We start from the raw sequence: 22,680 nt of genomic DNA on the forward strand, positions 1-22,680 counted from the left end.
CATTGAATATACAAGAAATTAATTTTGAGAATTTTCAAAGAAAAAAAATATAAAATGGGAGGGATGGAGGAGAATTTATAAGCTAAGAAAGAAAATTAGAGAAAGTAGAGAGCACAGAGGTGAGAGAAATATGTGAATGAAGGAAATGGAAAGGGAGGGGCGGCGACCCAACCCATTGATAAAGCAACATCCAACTGTTATAGTGGAAGGGAACGAGAATTGTCTTTGTAAAGTGCCTATGCTTCGGCCAAAACAACGCCTAATTATTGGAAGGAGATATAAAGCTTGTATTTGTAGAGGGATAAAGTTTAATGAACATTGCTAATTGGCAGGTGGAAATGGAGAGAGCACTTAGATTCTCTGTTCTTTCTGTTGCTGTTATCCTTTTATTCAATAGAAATTCAATGGCAAGTATAATAAGTTTGCCATGAAATGGCAGGTTGTTGCAAGGTTTAACGAACTGCATTTTGGAGCATTTAGGGAATTGGGAATTCATGGTTTCACAGGTACTGTCTAAATCAAAAATGAAGCAATGAATCGACTCACTACAAGATCAAACAAAGAGAGATTCCTGCACTGTAAATACAGGTCTAGAGTTCAACGGCAGAAGACTCCAGTAAGATCCTTCATTGTCAATACAACAGCTATACCATTCTATTCTATAACAACCCATAGGAAAATGAGATACATCAAGTACACAACTTGAGAATCCTTGCCCTTTAGCATTTGGTTCAAAACACACAAATTCATACACCATCTGATCATTCATATCGTCATCCCTGAAAAGCTTACCATAACTAGTCGTCTTCTTTGCACACTCTGTTACATACTGAAATAACTTCTCATTCATTTCTACTATCTCCTCACTTTCCCAAGGTTGACACTGCCATTCCATTTCTTCATCGTTTCTTTCCCTGTGGCACTGCTTCTGAAAAGACACTCTGCTATGAAGAACGCAGTACAATCTAGTCAATCCAAGTGACAATTCAGGTGAGGCATTTCTCAGTTGAAGACAGAGATTTAATGAGAGGTGAAGGCCTGATGAAACAGTAATCTGACTTTGATTTCTGCTATCTGTACTGTAGACAAAGAGCTCTGAACCAATTATAGGCCTGAGATTTTACAATATTTCAGAAACAAGAATATCAAAAAGTTGCAAAGATATCACAATCGGTTCCACAATAACTTTAGGAAAACATTCAATTTTAACAAAAAAAAAAAAGTATGTACCACTAGAAGGGATCACTATGCAAAATAGAAGCAATAGGTATTGTACCACTAGAAGGGATCACTATGCAAAATAGGAGCAATAGGTATTGATATTATCTTCAACAGCTTAACTAATAGGTTTTTCTAGTCGAAACCAAGCTAACTAGTCAAAATAGTTTGCAAGACATACCTTGTATTAAAAAACTGCTTTGGCATCTGGAATGGAATTTGAAGCCATTTCCTAATAATTTCCAATAGAAGTTCTACCCCATTCTTTGTAACATGGGATATGATTGCCTCATTCTGTATCCTGTTTGTCTCAATTTGCAAATGCATCACAGTGGAAACTGCATACCTTATTATATCTAGTATACCCTTTACCTCATGTCCACTTTTTAATATATAATTTCCGGACTGCAGGTGCGAACATTTTCTGGGACATCCTCCATTATCTAAAAGTTTACAGAGATCCATGCTGACCTCCTGGTCAATGTGCAATAAACGGCCAAGCAAATCTTGCAGTAACATTGAACTTAAATTACTCTGCTGTGAGTGCTCTCGTTCACAAGTTCTTAAATATTTATAAGCAGGAAGATTGGGAAAGAAATGAGGGAATCCAGCACTAAAGGCCAATAATGAACAACTAAGTGCAAGTCTTGCAATGATTTTCAAACTCTCACAGTCCATACCGATGAAAGATGAGTTTATCAGATTGAATTCCTTGGCTAATCTGTTCAATCGGCAAGAAAACTGAGTGAATTTTTCCAGACATTTCATGTTAGTCAATGCACTGTTCTGAACTTCAATTATGATGCTAAAAGTTTCCTGCTTAGATGTATCCAACACTTCAAGGATCTCCCCTACAGCCCCAAGTAACTTTGCCCTGAGAGAAAAAAACCATCTCTGAAAACAGAATGCTTTTCTGGATATGATAACTCTTTCTAATGTTTCTATTGAAGAACATGCATTTTTATATGCCCCAACTAGTACATCCCTATAATTAGGCACATCGTTATTCCCTGCAGCATCTTGTCCCAGTTCTCCAAAATTATCTTTCAAAAAAGCAAGGAGTTCATTTGTGCCCACTGACCCTACTAAGAAAGACCCTTGCTTTGCCAAAGGACTAAGCCAGAGTTTTGCCTCAGAATGGGAAAACTGAACTAATGATTTAAACCAGCAATAACAGGAATCAGACTGAACTCTTGACATTAGCTTTGCAAAAATAAAAGTTGCTGTAATCCATGCTCCCTGATTTGTTGCATATATTCCTGCTTTATAGGAATGCCAGTTATCCCTCTCTGACAACATCTTGCAGGCATGCTCAAGGGTGGCAAGTTCCTGCTTAAATGGGTGTTCAATAAGAATTCCAACAAGATAAGAATGCAATAGTAAAGAGTAAACAGTCCGTGTATAGCAATCAAATATCCTGCCATGATGTAAATGCTCCACCAGAAGTTGTACTTTGTCAAAGACATTGGTAGTGATTGCACCAGCTTCATTGAGAATTTGAAGACAGGCAGCCACGAATCTGTGTATGTGAGATAAAAGCTTGGACCTGAAGGCTTGGTACATATCTCCCTCAAAGTCAAGGACCTCAGATGAAGCAATGTGTTTACTAGCCAGAAAATTTTCATTTGGAGTTCCAAAATATTTGATAAACGAACTGATTTCACCCAGCACTGTTGCGCCCAAATCTGGATGTTCCCCAACAAGCTGAAGAATAAGCTTGAGCAGGCTTTTAATTTCATGAAATATTCTGGAACTAGTCTGGCAAGGATCAGGTAATGGCTTCACCAGTGATCTGAGCCGTGCCATAACTAAAGAGATGACCCGCAATGGCAGAGGTGAGGAATAAACAGCAAAAGATTCACTATTTTTTCTTGCCCAAAGTTTGCTTGATATATCTGTAAGAATTCGAAGAGCTGCAAGGCACTTCGACATGATTGGGGACTGGGCAGCATTTTCTAGAATGGCTAATAGATGATCAAATTCAAGCTTCTCGAAAGAAGGGAGATTAGGTAGTGTTAACAAAAAGATCTGCAAATTGCCCAAAATGCATCAACAAAGTATAAATCTAAAAATACTAAACAACTAACTTATGTTTTGCTTAAAGAGAACCTTATGTAAAATCTGAAGAGCTCCACAATGCATGACTGATGGAAGTTCCAGTTCATGTAGTATGCTGAATACTGCTTTCATCACATGCATATTAACAGGAGTGCAACACCCTTCTTTTACAAAAAGAAGATGTAAGCACTTTAATGCTGTTTCTCTCATCTGCCAACTATTTTCCTGGCTAAGATATGGCAAAAGCACATCCACCTGTATCCAAATTGAAAGACAAACATATTAAGAAAACCATCTCACGTGGAATATATTGCAAGAAAGAGAGATTGAGAACCAGTGTTACACCAGGCTGGCCCCAACTACATCAACTAGTGCTGGAAGAAATACCTGTTCAGAAATAAGACTTGTTGACTTGGAAACAAGTTTTGAGAGTGAAACCAGCATGGCAATGATGAAATTCTCTTCTGAAGAATCTAACACCAGCTTAATACCCGTCTGCAAGAAAGTAGTGATTTATATGAGCTAAGATAAAAAGATTGAAAACAGAGAGTTCCGTTAAAAAAAGTTAATTATTTGAATAGCATACTGACTTCTACTTGTCACTGAAATCTTCCTATCATTGCATCACATATTTGACCAGTAGACCAGGACAATTTCCTTGATTCCCAACTTTGTGCTAAGTGAAACATGCCTTCTCTAATTTTTGGTTTAAAGCACAAGAAAAAGGAAGGTTTATAACCAATAGTACCTCACAAGCACAGGTTTTCATGCTTTCATAGCAACAATGGTCACACTTTTGTGCCAAATTGGAGTATCCTATGTTTGAAAATTTTGAATGCATATGTGTGTATGACTTTATGTGTAAGATTCAATTCTTTAAAACAGACACAACAGACAATAGCTAATTTAACAATAAATGCATTCTCTTCAAAATAACATGTCAAAAATGCCTAGAAACAACATGTACCATTCCATGATATGGTTCTAGAAAAAATTGTCCTTTGGAGGCCTGGTCATAATTTGCACGACTATTAGCAAGATGTATTTAGACATTCAAATTGGAATATGCACGTTTCAGGATATGAGTGAATGGGAGAGAGGAGAGAGGAGAGTGGAGCACAAAACCTTGTAAGCTCTTTTTGAAACTGAATATGAGCAAACCATTCTAGTAAAAACACTTGCCCCTCCCAACCTTACAGCTGGCAGTGTTTCTGGTGAAGCCATCATATTCACCAGCATCTCCAAGACAACAGATGCAAAGTCATCTGTTAACTCACAAAACCTACTGGCAGCAAACAATGATGCTTTCACCTATAGAAATCATGCAAAGGCAGAAAATAAGTCTTTCTCATTTTCTAAAAATAAGTTATTGTAAGGGGGATGTAAATAATGACATAGCAATAAGAATGTTTCTTATCTTCTGTTTCTTCATTGTTTGGGAAGGCAGATTGCTAATCTAAGGGGCTAAATAAGTATCTGCAGATGTGTGTGATTGAGAGTTTTATAATGTCTAAACATTGTTTGAGGATTCTAATTTAAGTTAAACACTTTTTCTTAGGCTCAAACATGTTCAAGTAATCAGCATTCTTTAAAAAAAAGGTAAAGAAACAGATTAGAAAAAATATTCTCCTAAAAACAAAAAGAAAAAATGATTTTCTGCACCAGAAATACTGATGTTGATACACCAGACTCACCTCCAAAATATTAGAAGAGACCATACTGGAGAGTACCAAGTATCGTATCTCAGCACTATCTTTTGCAAAATCAGCCCAACAACCAAAAAGAACTAAAGCCATCGCTCTCGACTCAACATCACCTGTGTCAAAAACAACCTTCACTCTCCTCAAAAGTTCTTCATGGTTATACACTCTGCTATTTAGAAAAGTTCGTCTCTTTTGCTTCCTAAGTTTTTTGCTTCTATTACACCTGATACTTGTCAAGAAAATTCTGACAACAGATAACCTGATTTTTTTATCACCGAAGCGAAATGCGTCTGCAAGCCTTAAAAGTATAGTGTTGGCAAACAGCCTATCCTCGCCAGGGACTAAACCGAAGATGGAGCATAGTGCTTTAGTTGCTTCTGGTTCTTGACCCCACTGCTCCAGTCTTGGGCCAGTCTGTAAAATGGTCTCAACTGCTAGAGCTGGATAAGGAGAAACTAATTTAGTCCCATGGTGCTGAAGAAGATGATGAAATGGGTTGGCATTAAAATTTGTGAAAAGGAAAAAGAAGCAGATGAAACCTGGGTTACTGGAGCGAAGAGCCTTGTCGAGCTGGATGCTCCATTCCATGGCACAAGCAGCCGATATTTTGTCCATGGCAAAATGCGGTAATCAGCTCCAGTACTACCTGAAAGTAAAAAATAAATAAATAAATAAATAAATAAGAGGGGATGCAGTGAGAAGAAGAGGAAGCAAGGGACTAAGCATTTAGACGAACGGTTGGTGAACAGAAATAAGGTAGACACGATAACTGCAGATTCGTCGTCAAGACCAACACACACCTATGTGATGATGATGATGATGATGTTATTAGCCTTTGAATCCCTCGGCCAACCGACCCCGAACTTAGGACTTTCACTTACTAGTTCATGAATTACAGATATGATCCCCCCGCTTCTTTGCCCTTTTGTTTGTTTGGGTAAGAAGACAGACATGTTTGTTAACCCATATTTCTAGTTCTACTGCCTTTTGGTCTCCGGGCACTACCGAAATTCTAATAGTTTTGTCGCAAGTAAGTACTCTTATCTTGAATATACTAAAATTAAGGATAAGAGTATTGATACGGCGTGATTGTTTCGTACAATCTTTTCTCTCGACATTAAGGTATTTTTTTTATTTATAATTATATTTTTTTTACTTTTGATATTAAATTAGGTTTTTTTTAAATTATTTGTGAGAAATAGTTTCTGACAATATTTAAAAAAAAATTTAACCTTTCAAATGTTCAAATCGGTTAGATAGATGAAATATTCATATTAATCGTCTTTCAACAAATTTTGATTTGTTTTTTCTTTTATTTTAATGAACTCAATATTCTTTATTAGTTTCTCGATATCATTAGTAGGAGAGATTAATTTTCAGTTTACTCTTGATTTTTTCAAGATAATATTATTCCATTCATTATAGTTACTCGGCATTTACTAATCCCTTAATAATACATTTACAATTTTTAAAAAAAATAAAAAAAGAATTCTCACTTTTAGTCGAGACTTTGTGTAAAATCTTTCACAATAGGAAATCATATGATTGTTTTTGTTCTTCACCATAGTAGCACCTCCAAATCTACTACATTGTTTTCCTTTTCTTTTTTTTATTTTTTTTAATAGCCAGAAACAATTTCCATTGGATGCTATTATAATCATCTTCCCTCAGCTTTGTTAAACTTTTAAGGATACCATATCTACCATCTCCTTTCCTCATATCCTCTTTCGTGAACCCTTCCAAGATAAAATAGTAGTAGCTCTTGATGAAGTAAAGGGTACTCGTTGATTGGGTTCAACTCCTCTAAGGAGGGCATCATTTCTAGTCTTCCAAATTCCTCAAAAGGTATAGGTGAAGAGGGTATAGATCTCTCTTGTTTTAAACAGCCAACATGCCCCATTTTGAAATCCAATCCAAAACATTACTAAATTTGAATTCTTGAAATTTTAGAGAAAGTTGGTCACCAAACTAGACAGTTCTAAACAATAACAAATCTAGAGCGGGGCTGGCATGGGACTCTTCCTCTAAAAGGTAAAGTTATTATTTAAGCGTTTAAATTTTTTTAAAATTTTAAATTAGTAAAATAAAATTATATTTTGGCCCCCTTAAAATTATATAAATTTGACTTAATCCTTTAAAAATTCTGAAGATATAAACTATAAAAAATTAAAATTTCATTCGGCCACCTTAAAAAATTGTTCTGGCTTCGCCCCTAGTTCTAAAAAAATCACATGTAAGGAAGATATGCTCAATAAACTTCTAAAAGCAAGGAGCAAAAATGACAAGGCATAATAATAAATTTAACCCCTAATATTTACTTATTTTATCATTTTAGACCTTATTCTATTTTTGGGTCATTTTAGCCCTCAACTTTAAAATTTTAATCAAATTACTTGTTTTTGGATGAAAACACTAACTAAACTGTTAAAATGATGTGACTAGTCGTACGACAGTTTATATATAATTCATAAAAATTCAAAAATATTAATAAAAAATTAACAATTTAACAGAAAAATATACGTAAAATACTACATGAATTATATCAATACCATCAAAATTTTAAGAGTTCAATCAGACTTGTTTGTACAAAAACAAACAATTTAGCTTGACAGAAAAAAAGAAAAAGAAGAATGATGGCAATTAGTGATAGTATTAATTGACTATATCCCTGACAAAATTTTCACACTTGAACCAACCAATTCATCTCAGACAGATCTCACCAAAAATACACCATTGTTTTCAAATTTATATATGATTGGAATAAAATGTATGAAAAGTACCAACTACTATAAAAAAAAAGATCCAACTTCGCATGAATTTAAGTACTTACTAATGGACTCGCAAAGTGTAATTAATTTTTTTAAAAATATAATAAAAATAGATAAAAAGATCTTCACGAGAGGAGGGATTGAATGCCTAATTATGCGTCAATAAACCACCTGAAATGAAGGGTAATTTTATAGCTTTTTCCACCACCAAAATAATTTAAACTACGTACAGCCATGCACATTATATCATACAAAACACACACAAAAGCTGTTAAATCAACATTCAAGTTTTCATGCCCTTCTTTTTAACCACTGGTCGGCACAAGTAACAGCAGCTGCTACTTGTGAAACCCAGATCACTGTTTGTTAACAAATACTACTGCTTAATCTCACATGCACTAAACAATAATAACAAATACTACTACTAATTTGTTGAGAAATATCATCGCCATGTTCAAAACACTTGTATTTTCTTCAATCGATAAAATATATCAGAGATGATCTTATTATCTGAGCTATCAAAAATATCAGTCACTCCGAATAAATATTGTATATTCAGATGACTATTGATTAGCAGTTTAGGAAGTCAAATGGGAGAGGAAGAGGAACTATGTTCATTAAATACAGCTCCCCAAGGAATTGACCATCATGTTCATTCGCTGGTGGTTTGGTTGCCACGCAGCTAAGTTAAGCTTTTTCAGTCAGGTTACCCCGGACGAATGCACTAAAATTGGTCTCTAGCATAAAAGAACATTCATCATCAACCAAACAGCCCTTCCAATAAATTTCGTACTGCCTTTCCTAACACCCATGTTCAGAAGTAATTGAAACTTTCACATCTCGTTTGTGGAAGAAGCAGGTTAACCGATAGCAGCTTTCCCTCTCTGGGGAGACACAGGCCAGAAAAGTAAATTTGGCTGGTTCCATATTTGATTCCCAGGTACTCGGATGTTCTGCACCAAACAGGGTTTGCTTAAATCTCAATTAAACTATAACTAACTGCAGGTAAATATCATAAACAAGTAGTCAAGGGTTATAACTAGATAAGTTATTTATATCTTCTCTATAAAGTCACTATCTTATAAATTACTCACTTCAGATGCTTCTAAATTTCACTTTTTCATTGAAGGAAGTAAAACAGAATGTCAAGATAAATGATACCTCAAGTTCTATTTTGTCACCAAAAATCTCGACAAGAACACAACCCTTCATTGAAATGATGAAACCTCTTAGCATCTCGCATTATGATCTCTCTGCCAACAATCTTTGACATGATCTTAAATGCAGCATGACAATCACCACAAACACGAAGGTTCTTGATAATACGAATCTGTCCACGAGCTGGACTGGTGAGGAGACCATTAGCAAGAGCAAGTCTCTCACTATGAGCAAGAAGAGCTTCTTCCTTACTTTCCTGATCTATATCGTGCAAACAAAATCTTGTTTCGGGAACATAACCAGCTTCTTTCATGTGTTCTTTCAAACGTCTAAGCAGAGCATAGATTCTATCATTCTCAGGATGTGATGTATCTCCTGCCCGATACTCGTTGACCCTGCTACTGACTTCAAGAGGACTTTGACTTGCCAATTTCTTCTTCTCATTCTTTTTAAGGTCTGAATCTTTCAAAGGTATGAGACCTGCTTTAGATTGGTCATTCAAACGAGAGGCATCTAGCTGATTCACCAGCTCAGCACAAAGATCCCCAAGTTCCAAGTGCCCATGAATTTTGCAGAGATTCATTAAAGTTTCCCAGACATCAACACTGGCTTCAGATGGCATATTTTCGATGAATTCCAATGCTTCATCCAAATGCCCTGTACTCCCCAGCATGTCAACAACACCCACATAATGCTCCATGGATGGGATAATACCATAATCACTGCTCATCGACAAAAAGTGAAGCATTCCTTCATTAATATCACCAACAACACCACAAGAGTAAAACACTCCAAGGAACATTTTGGCATCTGGTTTCAAGCCTGCCTGCTTAAACTGAGAGAACAGATCAAGGGCATCCTCCCCTAGCCCATTCCTAGCAAGCCCTGTTATCATAGTATCCCAAGATGTCAGATTGCGCCTAGGCATCTTTTCAAACACATCAAATGCATCATCTGTAGAACCACACTTTAAGTACATCTCTAAAATCCTGTTATAGATGCTTATTTTGAGAGGTGAAAATGATCCTATGAGGTGTTCATGAACAGTTTTCGCTTCTTGTAAAGCTTTCACTTCCCCACATGCCTTCATTAACTGCAAAATTTGGGCTAAATCCACAGGAATACCTTGCTGTTTCATCAACACCAAAACTTCTACAGCTTCTTTAACATTTCCTTTATTGCAAAATTCCTCCAGCTTCTCTACCGTAGCATTATTAGTGCTAGTTTCAGAAACCTCAGTTAAGCCTTCATTGGGATTAGAAGTAGCAGATGCTTGACCATAAAAATTAAAGTTACTTGTTACTTGACCATAAGAATTAAAATTATAAATATTTTGTGGATTCTCCGGGTACTGGCTGAAATTTGTGCATTGCAAATCCATTTGGCTTCCTTGGGATTCTGGAAACCTTTGTAAATTAAGGTCCAATTGATTCTGTCTAATCTCTGGAGGCCCTTCCCAATATGAACCTACTTGATTCTGCATATTGGAAGTATTTTGAGCATTAGTCTCGCATCCTCTAAAGTTTCCTTTTCTGTAAACTGAGTTATTCTGCAGTTCATATCTTTTGTTTTCCCAGTGCATTCCATCATGATTCTGATGACACCCTTGCTCAGCGCCCTTCCAAGAACCATTTTCATATATTCCATTCGGATTTGTCCCTAAGTTCCCATTAGTTGCCTCATTGTTATGGTGATACCAACCGAAGTTTCCAGTTTGACCCACGGAACCCATCTGATTTCCCGTTGGCTGCAAACCACCATAATAGCTATTACGGTTGTCCCAACCTGAACTCCTCGTATTATCATCCGTAGGGCATACCTCAAAACCCTGGTTTGGGTTTAAGGCCTGTCCATTTTGTTTCTGCTCATAAACTAGTGAAGTTGGGGTATCATAAGGAGAATTCTCAAACTGAGAGGTCCTACTAGGGCTACGAAAATCCCACCTTTCAGGAGCAGTGCTGAGAAACTTATTGAAATGTGTGACAGAACGAGGGAAACGTCGTGCCGAACGTACCCTAGATAAAGCGGTGAGATAGTTGAAGGTCAGAGCCCAAACCCTCTTGCTGGACATTGATGCGTTGCTTTGATACCTCAAAGCTTCACCTATCATAGAAACAACCAATAAATGAAGTGATGAGAACGGAAACTTATTAACGCCACCAACAGAAGAGTGGCAGCATTGGCAGCGCCGTCAAAAACCAAAACCTATCGAAAAGAAACCCCTGAAAAACTCAAGCTAAAAAGTCTGCAAATTCAGCACAATTGCAAAAATAGGCAAGTTTGCGGAATATCCAGAAAGTAGAAAATCAAGATGATTCTGAAATTTTTGAACGTAAAAATTTAACGAGGAATTTATAAGCCCAACTACCAAAAAAAATAATATTGAAATTTCAGACGATGAAAGGAAGAACGAAGAAGAAGATTAAAAGAAAAAAAAACCTGGATGCCGGTGGCGGTGCAGAGAGGAGTTTCTAGGCGTCGTTAGAGTTACAGAAGGCTATTGGTTTTTAGGTTTTTTTTATTGGGCTGGGTAAAAACCAATAATTTGGGTTGGGATCATTCGCTGCTCTTTTGGATGTCAAGCGGCGCCTATATTTGGGCCAACTCTCGAAGTGGATAATCGCTGTTTACTAAAGGTTGGTACGATGTTGCTTTATTGATTGGTTTTATCTTAGAAAGTGGATGCCATGTCGAACTTGGTTTTATGAAACAGGTTTAATGGCATTTTTTTAAGTAAAAAATAAAAAAAAAATTGTTAATTTTATCTTTAAATTGTTACCAAATCTTGTATTCCAATGTGTTAATAATCAATTTTCATTCTGAGCCTCTCCACCATTTTCGTTAAAAGATTTTGGTACCCTATTTTACAGCTTCAAGTTGCTTCCTCGGCAGACGTTTGAACGATCCGTTGAATATGACCAGACCAGCTAATTAAACATATAGGTGTACATACGCAATTTGGGGCCTATGTTGGATAGGCTCATCAAGGTTGCAAAATTTAAAGATATAGAATTTAGCTAATAAAGCTACACTGATTACTAAAAAGTTGTCTAGAGACAAAACTAGTTATAGATACATCAGCCATGCATGATGAGAATAAGCTACTAAAAACAGTAACTCTATTGTGCTATAACTTTAAAAATCTGTAACAAATTGGTCGCCATTGGAGTTGAGCCTCTGCCGGCAAGTAGGACAGGAAGAGCGAGAGAGCAGCCATTTATCGATACAAGCAACATGGAAGCGATGGTTACATTTGGGAAGCATCCGTATTTTGTCACCTTCCGAGAAATCCACGAGGCAAATTGCACAACCTGATGATGATGATGATGATGATGATGAGCCTGAATTGGCATAAGTTGTAGTTGGTAAAGCTACCATTTCTTTCTTCTTAAGACCCGAGTTCAGTCTACGGGCGGCCACCCATTCCCTCGGCTCGGTCACGACACGATGAGTGCATTGTAACACGCATTGTAGCATGGGGTGAAGACCCAAGGCACAAACCAAGGCACACAACATGGCTGCCACGATGATCATGAGGTTCAAGTCTACAGTGGGTTCTTGCGTCTCTTGACAGGGGATGCTTGATGTGGGAGTATCAGCCGAGGGAGATGGTGAAGTTTGGGCCATGGAGAGATAAACAGAAAACAGATGTCAAGTCTAAGCAGATAGAGATTGAAAGAATAGAGAGGAAGGGACACATGGTACAAACAGCAAGAGGAAGTTGAGGCCAAAGATCAATGAGGGTCATCATATATATGGTGCTGGTTAAATGAGATGGTACGGAGTTGGGATACATCAGATAAAGATTGAGGAATGGGGGAATGGCATATGCTTATGCTTACTTATAATCCACTGTCTTCCCTTTTTGTTTAATGCCCTTCAAATCATGGGAAAAGCACGTTTCTTTTTCGATCAACTTCACAAATTTCTATTGGCTTCCTTTCATCAAGTTGGATAAAGCATGACTTTCCTACAAGTTAAATTACATCCGTTTATTTAGTTACTTAATCAACGTACTGAGTTAAAAGTTGATAAATATTAAAAAATAAGAATACACATAAAAATTAATAATAAAATTATAGCCTCTATCGCTTAGAGTTTATGCAACAAAAAAATCAATTTATTATAATATTATTTATTAAATTTAATGATCAACTCTAAATTCACGTATGTAACTTTATATACCTATGAAAATAGTCTAATTAAAAGATATATAAATTTTCGAATTAATAAATTTATAATTGTTTCTAATAAGTGATTCAAATTAAACTTACTATTTTGAGAAGATTGATGAGGCATGACCTATTGCTCTTTCTAATCTAATGCATCTATAATTTTATTATTAATGAAATTGTTAAAGTAAAAAAAAAGTTATGAATAATTATTCCATAAGTTGTTATATAAACTAAGTGGAAATGTGTAAAGGTAGAAGGATAAAATGGAAAAAGTAGAAAAAAAAATTTTGGTTTAATGACAAAATTGGCCACTAACGTTTAGATGTTTTGTTAAAATGATCCTAATTGTATTTTTGAGCTTTTTTTGCCATCAACCTTTATTTTTCTTTTTTTTTTTGTGAAACCATTTTTTCTAACAGATTTAATGAAAAGTATAGTTAAAAAAATTAAAGGGGGTGATGTGAAATATTTTTAATGAAATGTAATTTATTACTTAATAGCCCAATAAGATAATTACATGTGAAAAATAATAAAATAAATAAATCATATATAAAATTAAAAAACAACTATTAATTTAAAGAAAATAAACGTAATTATCTAAAAAAAAGTTTCAAAATGAATACATACATTTGTTTACTAAGATATTTTAAAAAGATAATTAATAAATCAAACCTAAAATACTGAATGTGTGCATTCATTTTGAAATTTTTTTTAGATAATTATGTTTATTTTCTTTAAGTTAAGAGTTATTTTTTTTAATTTCATGAATTATTTATTTTATTATTTTCCACATGTAATTATTTTATTGGGTTATCTAATTAATAAATTATATCTCATTAAAAATATTCCACATATGAAATTCCACATCATCCCGTCAACTTTTTTAATGGTAATTTCATCAAATCTGTTAAAAAAAGCAATTTGAAAAAAAAATAAAGGTTGATGGCAAAAAAAACTCAAAAAATAAAGTTTAGTAGCCAAATTTGTCATTAAGCCATAAATTTTTAATGTAGGAAAGAAAATAAGAAAGATAATTATTTTTCATCATAATACAAAAAAATATCATGCCAAATTTGAATAATAAAAGGAGAAAAAATAAAATATTTATATATATATATATGCATCTTTCAAAAAATTAATTTTATTTTCTCTTATTTTTCAAGTAATGAATAGAAATAAATTGATTTTACTATTCATTAGAATTTTATAATTTGCTGAGAATTATTTATTCTATGGTTAAATAAATGTGAAATTTTAATATTTTTATTGGATATAATTTTTAATATCCAAACACAATGTGAGTATTTAGCATTGCTGTTAAAAAGTACTTTTGAGAAATAAAATGTCCATTTTAAATATGTTATTATCAAATAATAAATATGTATTTAAATAATGTTCAAATTAGTTAATATTATTATATTTTATTAAGAACATAAAAAAATATTATAACTTGTTATTAATATTTTAATATATGAAATATAAATTTTAAATATTTTTAAACAATAAATATTAATTATTTATAAAATTTAATCAGAATATATAAATTATATTTTAAATATTTAAATATAACCATTAAATATTTGTAATTAGATATTAACACATTTGTATTATTCTAAAAAATATTTTTTTTTATTTTTAATTAATGATTTTAACACTTTTGTAATTAAGCATTAAAGAAAAAAAAAGAAAGTACTATATTATTGGATGGTGAAAAAGTAACTAAGTATCAAAAGTGCTGTAAGAGAGGAAAAGCTAAAAATTTTAGCTTTTTCTTTTCAAAAATGTTTTTCAAAAGTGTTTTTGGAAAGCTAAAAATTTCAGCCAAAAGTAGCTTGTTTAGCACAACTTTTTCTTCCAAAAGTATTTTTTTTAAGCACTACTTAACAAGTCCTTAATAGGTTAAATTTGTGTTACGAGAGTGAACAATTCAAGTTTCATTTAGGTTGTGGTAGATTTATTAGTTACGCATTATGTTGTAGCTAAATTTAAAAAAGAAAAAGATTGGTGTAAATTTAAGTTTTAATTTGAATAGAATTTTAAATATAAAATAAAGAAAAAAATCTATTAATTATTATTTAATTAATATTAAAATTAGAAGTGAGAGTTTGATTGAATTGAATTGAATGGAAACATTTCGGGTTAATGAATTCTATTTTATCATCTTAACTAGATTTAAAATTTTCTCGAATCGAGTCGAGTGAGATGGAATTTGAATCGAATTTATTTGTTCGAGTTAAATTAAAAAAAATAGCTTTGGGTCCTAGTAGCCACTACTACCTACCATAATCAAATTTGCCTACCGTAATCTAATTTGTTATTAACTTTAATCCTTTGATAATTTATTTATTAATATTTTATATATGGGTTAGCTTCTTTGCTTGCTTAGTTGCTTCAATTATCTTCTGATTCTTATCACCATGTATTTTGAAATTAAAAAATTATATATTAAATGTAAAAAATGTGATTTATTAATAAAATTTATTTTAAAGATAAAATGTGAAATTGATACAAATAGAAAATTTTAACACGAATATTTGATGGTATCATCAATTAATTTAATTTTAACAAAAATTGATAAAGACTCAACATAATTAAACAATTCAATAATATAAATAGTAGATATAAATTCGAAAAAAAATTAGGGTTTGAGAAGGTAAAAGTTTTGAGGAAAAGCAAAAGGAAACTTTTTTTTGGAGGTTTGATAGAAGTAAACTTTTATAGGGAGAAAGTGAAAGGGAAAAAGTTTTGGGATTTGGGGGAAGTAAAATTTTTGAGGGGAAGTAAAAGTTTTGGGGAAAAAGTAAAAGATAAATAGTTTGAGGGTTTGGGATACGTAAAACCTTTGGGGAGAAAGTAAAAGTTTTTTATTTAATTAATATTAGATTGATATGCTGAATTAAATTTAAGTTTAAATCTATAAATAGTATCTAGTAGTTAGGTATATTCAATTAAGTATCATTTAACAAAATTTATTCATAAAATAACGAAGATTGTTAACACTAATAAGTTAAAATTAATTAAAAAAGAATGAAGCATTAAAGCAATGATTTTTTAAAAGAAGCAAAATTGAATCATATTCGAACAACAATAGCATTAAAAAAATATTAGAATTTAAAAAAAAAAATTGATGATGGGGTAATATAATATTATGCGTAAATTTTATTATTATTTCAATTTAATATTATAATTTTATTAGTATTATGTGTTATTTCAATGTTGAATTGTTTTTTTAGTTAGATATTTATATGGATATTGATTTTATTTTTTTATTTAAATTATTTCAGATAATTAAAATTAAAATTTAAAATATCTTCTGATAAGTTTATTAAAATATGGATAAAAATTAAAATTGTCATTCACTTTTTATATCATTGCTAAAGAAACAACTTATGCAATTAACAAAAATATTTTGTTTTATGATTTTGTTTTTTCTTGATGATATGGATAAGCAAATAGGAATAATTTTAATTTCAAGAGAAATTATTAGGAAATTACTCTTTTTAATTTATATGTTTAGATTTTCTATTTTTTATTAGAATGTTGCATGGTAATTGATATTATTCTTAAGATTTTAGTTTGTTTTTTTTTTAATTTTAATTATAAGATATTTTATATGTTATTAATGTTGTGGGGAGATATGATGGAGAATGAAAAATTTTGATGAAAACTCTATCGTTATATTGTTTAATGTGAAAGCTTCAGTTTACAAAGGTATATTTATTAATTCTCAATTTTACTTTGTGATACTTTAATTACGATAATAGTTACAATTATAATTAATTTTTATAGTTTTATGGCAACTCCAAATTATTACTTTGTCAAAAGTGGATAAGTATGTTATATGTTATTTATTTTATTATTTTACTTTAGAACAAAAAACATGTATCCACGTGTAACGTATACGTATGTATGGAAGAAAACTAGTTAGATAGAAACCGGAAATGTTGTTTAGTGCATCCATGCGAAAAGACAGAGCAACCAGTGACATTCACAGCACATGCATTGCTGCAAAAATGGCCCCCAAAAAACCATTTCTTTTAGAATTGGGTATTATAATCTCCAAACTTACGAAAATAAAATCTATTTGAAAATATGAACTAATAGAAAGTGATAAGTTTGAGTCGAGACCGGCGATAAATTTATTTTTTTATTAAATATATAAAATAATAATAATATAATAAGGAGGTTTAAAATTAAAATAAAGTAAAAAGATATTGTAAAATAAAAAAAAATTAATGGGAAAAACTCTAGTCAAAGGTGAAATCTTCGTTTGATTTATAATTTCGATCATCAACGTAAGGATTGTTAGATTTCGTACCCTAAGTGTACTATTTTTGTTAATATACACTTGTAATTTTTTTTAACAGATTGGTTAATAAAATAAATTCATTGATTACATTAATATACTTTGTATAATTGTCCTCGCATGATTTTTGCATGCAAAGTAAAATAAAAGCAAATGTTGCTCATTGGTTGTTTAAATGTTTAACTAATATTAAGCGATATTATGTGATCAGATCGTAATATAGAAAGATAACTTGTATTAGTAAACGAATCTAAACATGTCCTTAGTCTAATCGGAAATGAACAAACCGATTGAAAGACTAATATGTCATTTATCAAGTCCAATTGGGGAGATGCATTGTCTTGGGTATTGGAGCGGATGACTTCTAGAAGATAGAGACATAGATGTGACTGACTAGATTGACAATACATCGAGTAAGACCCAAGCAGAATAGATCCTGAGCCCGTTTATGGATTTATCCACTTGTGACATTCATAGCGTGACATACCTAAATTTTGAGTGGATAGCAAACTACGTATGTGTGACTTGTGCACTTTGGTGTAAATAAAAGCCTAAGTTCAAATAAATAATGAACTGAAAGCTCATGCGTTGGGTATACGACTTCTATAGTATGTAGTGTCATTCACAACAGTGGAATTCATAGCCCAAAACATTGGTAAATGATATCCTCTCGTTGGCATTACATGGTTGATGAAAAGTAAACGTAACCATAATCATCTATCTTTATGATGGATTACTTTATCACTATTTGATAGTGATTGACTTTTCATGAAGGAAGATGTAATGGTTACCATGAGATAAAATAAGATCATATTGGGAGAACAGATATTATCCCAAAGAGATCAATGATATCCTATGAGGGTAATACATTAATGGCAAGGAAATTGTACGAAGCAATGAATAGTTGCTTTCGTAATGGTATGTCGTTGAGGAGAGCTCAGTCACGACATTATAGTGGAATGACTTTGTGACTAAATGAATTTATAATTAATAAGTGAAAAGTTGGAACTTAATTATAAATTATTTGAGCCTCAACTACATATATCTAATTGGTCGCTCTGCTATCTCGTTGAAACCAGAAACATATTGCGTGTTTGAATAAAAATGAATGGAATGAATAGAAAATGAGAAGTAAGAAACATTCAATAATGATTATGGTTTTCTCTAAAATAGAGAAGTGAAATAATTTGGAAATAAATGTAGGTTTACAAAAATGGAAATGAAAATTAGGTTTACAAAAATGGAAATGAAAATTTGCAACCTTATACAAGATTACTTAAAAAATGATGAAAGAATAATTTTATGTTTTTGAACTATTTTGAATCCCAGAAATGAAAATAAATCATTCGGTCATAGTGAACATGTTGAGTTGTGATATATTGGATGAATTTTCTCGAAATTTTATCAGGGATAAAATCATCAAAATTTTACTTGGGTAAAATTGAGGTGAGAAAATTATTTAATATGTAGATTTTAAGCTTTCACGCGGGTTACATTCAAGTTGTTGCAAGATACGCTTAGTGGATTCAATCCAAACTTCAACTGTAGAAGGACCAACTCATTTCAATTCTAAGAATTCAGTCGCACCGTATCTACGCAACTCTTTAATCAGAGCTCGACAAACAGGAGGTGCAGATGCCGCAACAAATGTAGTTCCCGCATCATGCTAAAGAGCATCAGCTATAGCTCAAAGTAACTGCTAGTCACCTCCTCCATCAGCATTACATCGCTCAACGTTAGGTTGTTAAGTACTAACTGGATTAACACTTGGTGTTACTGACTCAGTTCCATCTAACTCATTGGATACATCATCTCTGGTATACATCTCTTAATCAACATCGTTATTATAATCATTTGACATTTTCAACCATAAAAAAAAAGTATCAGCATCCCAATCTCGACTCAATTCGACTCAACTATGACATGTACCTCTAGACTCAATTCTAAGCTCGATTTAGCCCGAGAATCAGCTAAACCTGCAAGCTCTGATACCACTAATGTAACAACCCTAACTCGTATCCGTCATCGAAATAAGGTTTCAGAGCATTACCGAATAAACGTAATCTAATTCATTGGTTTCGAAACATTACAATAATCATAATATAATTCATCCTTAAACATGCATAAAGTCTCTTATTCAAGCCTTTGAGGGCCTAAAAACACTTTAGAAACGATTTGGGACTAAATTGGGAATATTTGAAAATTTTGAGAAAAAGTTTAAAATTTTTCACTTTAAACTAAATTTAACTCTTTATTTTTTATTAAACCCATAAATTTTAAATTTTTCACAATTTAGTCCCTAATACACAAAATTTACAATTTGTTCTACAATTTAATTATTTTTCATTTTTAGCTTAAAAATCTATCAATTTAATCCCTAATACTAAAACTATTTAATAATAACAACATTTAAAATATTAATCAATGCCAAAATTACAACATGGGTCGGGTAGTACTAAATACCGGGATTCCAAAAATATAAAAATTACAAAAAAAATGACTAAATTAACTAACTAATTGAAGTTTGAAACCTAAAAGACCTTAGACAGTGCTTTAACCCTTTTCCCATTTCTTTCTTTTTCTTTCTTTTTTTTCTTAGTTTGGAAGGGTTTCAATTCCTTTTATCACCTATTTATTTTATTATACTTTATTTTATTATAATAATAATTATTATTAAGTTACTTTAATACATATATAAAGATTAATTTAATGAATACATATTTATAATACATATATATATACATATATATTAGATTAACATATAAAATAAACAATATGAACCATTAATGCCGTCCACTACTAAGATTAAAGGTGTATTTGCTATTTAAATCCTTTAGCTAATTTTTAATCTATAATTCAACTTTCACCCTATACGCGGTTTAGTTCTTATACTTAATAACAGAAACCTAATTAACTATACAAATAACATCGTAAATGTTTTTAATAAATATTTACGAGTCCAATTTATGAGAATGGAATCCCGAGAATGTACTTCCAACACTCATAACTATCGGGTCGTTACATCGTGTGCCAGACCATGTAACTCTCTGACTTGTGACACACGGCTGTATCGCAGGCCGTGTGCTACCGTGTAACTCACTGACTTGAAATAATAAGTGACACACGGCCGCGTAGCCTTGCCATGTGTGTCATACGACTGTGTGACATCCCGTGTCCCAGGACGTGTGCTCCATTTTAAGACCAAAATTTACCCAATCATCCACTCCATATATGCATACATTCAATAGACCAAAACACCTTTCAAATACACCTAAACATGCCAATTCAATTAACCTATTTCACTTAACCAAGATGCCATTCAAAAGCACCACATTTGTACAAAAACAACTTCAATCAAAACAAGGCTATAATGCCACATCTCAAACACAAAAACATAGTCAAATAAGGTACCTAATAACATCAATTTTCAAACCATTCACCTTTCATTAAAATATACTAAAATGACCATAATCATATGGCTTTAATATATAAACAACCAACCACACCATATATTACAAAATACCTAAAACTTAACTCAATGGCATAAACTTTGCTAAAACATTATAAGTCCACACAAACAAAGTGAATACATAAAAGACATACTCATACCAAAATGTTCATTAACAAACTCAAAAACATTCATTATAAAAAGGTCCTATACATGCCATTTATAACCTTGGCCCAAATAACTCTAAAACTACCGAAATGATTGTTGGATAATGTGATAGATCACCACAAGCTTCCAATCTATCGAGCTTCCGATAATCTATGAAGCAAAGGAAAATAACTATATAAGCAACTAGTGCTTAGTAAGCTCGTATAAACTCAAACATAACTTACCATTCTTAAGCTCAATTTATAAAATGTGTATAACATCTTTACCATACTCATAAGCTTAATACAATCCTATAGGCATCACCAAACTCACAAATTAGTAAGCTCGTGTATAATGCATATAGAAATTCAACCATTTCAAAAATGAATCTTCATGAACATAACATTCATCACATAATCATTTAGTTCCCTTCAATTCATTTGTATTCATCCAAATTTATGTAATGGCCTAAATTCAAGGTTATCGGAACAGTGGTTTCGTAACCACAAATTCGATTTAAAGAGAAATTTATTTTAATATTTTTGCATGAATATTTATATGATAGGAAAATCGTATTAAAATATCGATAGAAAAATTTTACCGATTTAATGGTTAGTTAGAAAAATGAATTATTGAAGGAATTGGGTAAAAACAATGTATCGAGACATTGATCTCGTAAAACTGAGTAGGAAATATTTTTATAAATATTTATAAAATGTTAGTAATGTGATATTAAAATTTCGTTAGAAAATTTTAACGTTTGGGTAGGTTATTAAATGAAAAGGACTACATTGACAAGGGTGTAAAAGTTACTAGAATGATTAAATAGCTCAATTGTCAAATGAAGAGGGACCTAAAGGGCAAATAAGCCCAAAGGAAATATTTTGGGCGGCATAAGCTGAGAAAAATCAGGAGAATTATTGAAATAAGGGCAAAATGGGAAAATAACAAAATTTAGTAAATAAAAGTAGGACTAATTTGGAATATCTAGAAATCTCTTCATTTTTGCTCATTCTCATCAGCCAAAAACGCCATAGGAGGGCTTTCTAAGCTGGTATTTCATAATTTTTGCACCAAGTGACTTAATCATTGTCTATTTCTTGTAATTTTTGTGTTTCTAAGACTTTTACAACTAGGTCCTACTATTAAATTCATTAGCTTTTGATTTCATGGATGAAATTGAAAGTCACCATGGTTGAGTGCTGTAATTTTATGATGAAATAGAATGAAATTGAAGCTTTAATTTGTTTATTAGATGATTTTATTAGGTAATTTCAATAGAAATTGATTTTTAGGACCTAATTGTGAAAATGTTTGGCATTAAAGTCTATTACTGAAATTTTGATTCCTAAAGGTTATAAAGTAGTTTAAAGTGATAGAATAAAGTGTTAATTGAGAATAATCAGCTCAATTGAGAGGCTAATTAAATAGGGACGAAATTATTATTTATTAAAAGCTTAGGGGAAAATTGATAATAAACAGCTTGCACTAAAATAATTTTGAACAACAGCAGTAGAATAAATTTGAAAAATCACCATAAATTGTATAAATCGAATTAGAAGATGAAAAAAATATGAAATTAAATCTTATTGAGTCTTGTTTCTCATAGAAGAAACGGTGTAAACAATGGATTTGTAAATCATGAGATATAATGAATTTTGTGAGACAAGGTTAGAATGAATTCGGGTTCCCATATTCT

The 22,680-nt window shown here is 32.1% G+C and overlaps 3 protein-coding genes across 6 annotated transcripts; all 3 read right to left on the bottom strand.

The window, feature by feature from the left end:
• Positions 1–525: 525 nt before the first annotated feature.
• Positions 526–6,010, bottom strand: LOC107927639 (uncharacterized). Of its 4 annotated transcripts, none has more exons than XM_016858751.2 (8): positions 5,780–6,010; positions 5,519–5,625; positions 4,971–5,419; positions 4,402–4,587; positions 3,664–3,771; positions 3,328–3,531; positions 1,400–3,246; positions 526–1,112 (listed from the first exon to the last, which is right to left on the bottom strand). In XM_016858751.2, exons 2-8 carry the CDS (start codon positions 5,592–5,594, stop codon positions 554–556), a joined length of 3,429 nt encoding a protein of 1,142 aa, XP_016714240.2. In that variant the 5' UTR covers positions 5,595–5,625; positions 5,780–6,010; the 3' UTR covers positions 526–553. The 4 variants fall into 4 exon arrangements, with proteins under 4 accessions (XP_016714240.2, XP_016714254.2, XP_016714246.2 ...); XM_016858765.2 differs by having other exon boundaries at positions 5,519–5,621; positions 5,716–6,010; XM_016858757.2 differs by having other exon boundaries at positions 5,716–6,010.
• A 2,188-nt stretch (positions 6,011–8,198) lies between these two features.
• Positions 8,199–11,487, bottom strand: LOC107927627 (pentatricopeptide repeat-containing protein At4g32450, mitochondrial). The gene is made up of 3 exons (XM_016858742.2): positions 11,345–11,487; positions 8,909–11,008; positions 8,199–8,700 (listed from the first exon to the last, which is right to left on the bottom strand). Exon 2 carries the CDS (start codon positions 10,974–10,976, stop codon positions 8,925–8,927), a length of 2,052 nt encoding a protein of 683 aa, XP_016714231.2. The 5' UTR covers positions 10,977–11,008; positions 11,345–11,487; the 3' UTR covers positions 8,199–8,700; positions 8,909–8,924.
• Positions 11,488–11,923: 436 nt separating this feature from the next.
• LOC107939117 (RING-H2 finger protein ATL73) lies at positions 11,924–12,706 on the bottom strand. The gene has a single exon (XM_016872395.2). The coding sequence runs from the start codon at positions 12,530–12,532 to the stop codon at positions 12,041–12,043; it is 492 nt and encodes a 163-aa protein (XP_016727884.2). The 5' UTR covers positions 12,533–12,706; the 3' UTR covers positions 11,924–12,040.
• Positions 12,707–22,680: the final 9,974 nt, after the last annotated feature.

The sequence above is a fragment of the Gossypium hirsutum genome, chromosome A12 (genome assembly GCF_007990345.1).
Source record: "Gossypium hirsutum isolate 1008001.06 chromosome A12, Gossypium_hirsutum_v2.1, whole genome shotgun sequence".
Lineage (NCBI taxonomy): Eukaryota > Viridiplantae > Streptophyta > Magnoliopsida > Malvales > Malvaceae > Gossypium > Gossypium hirsutum.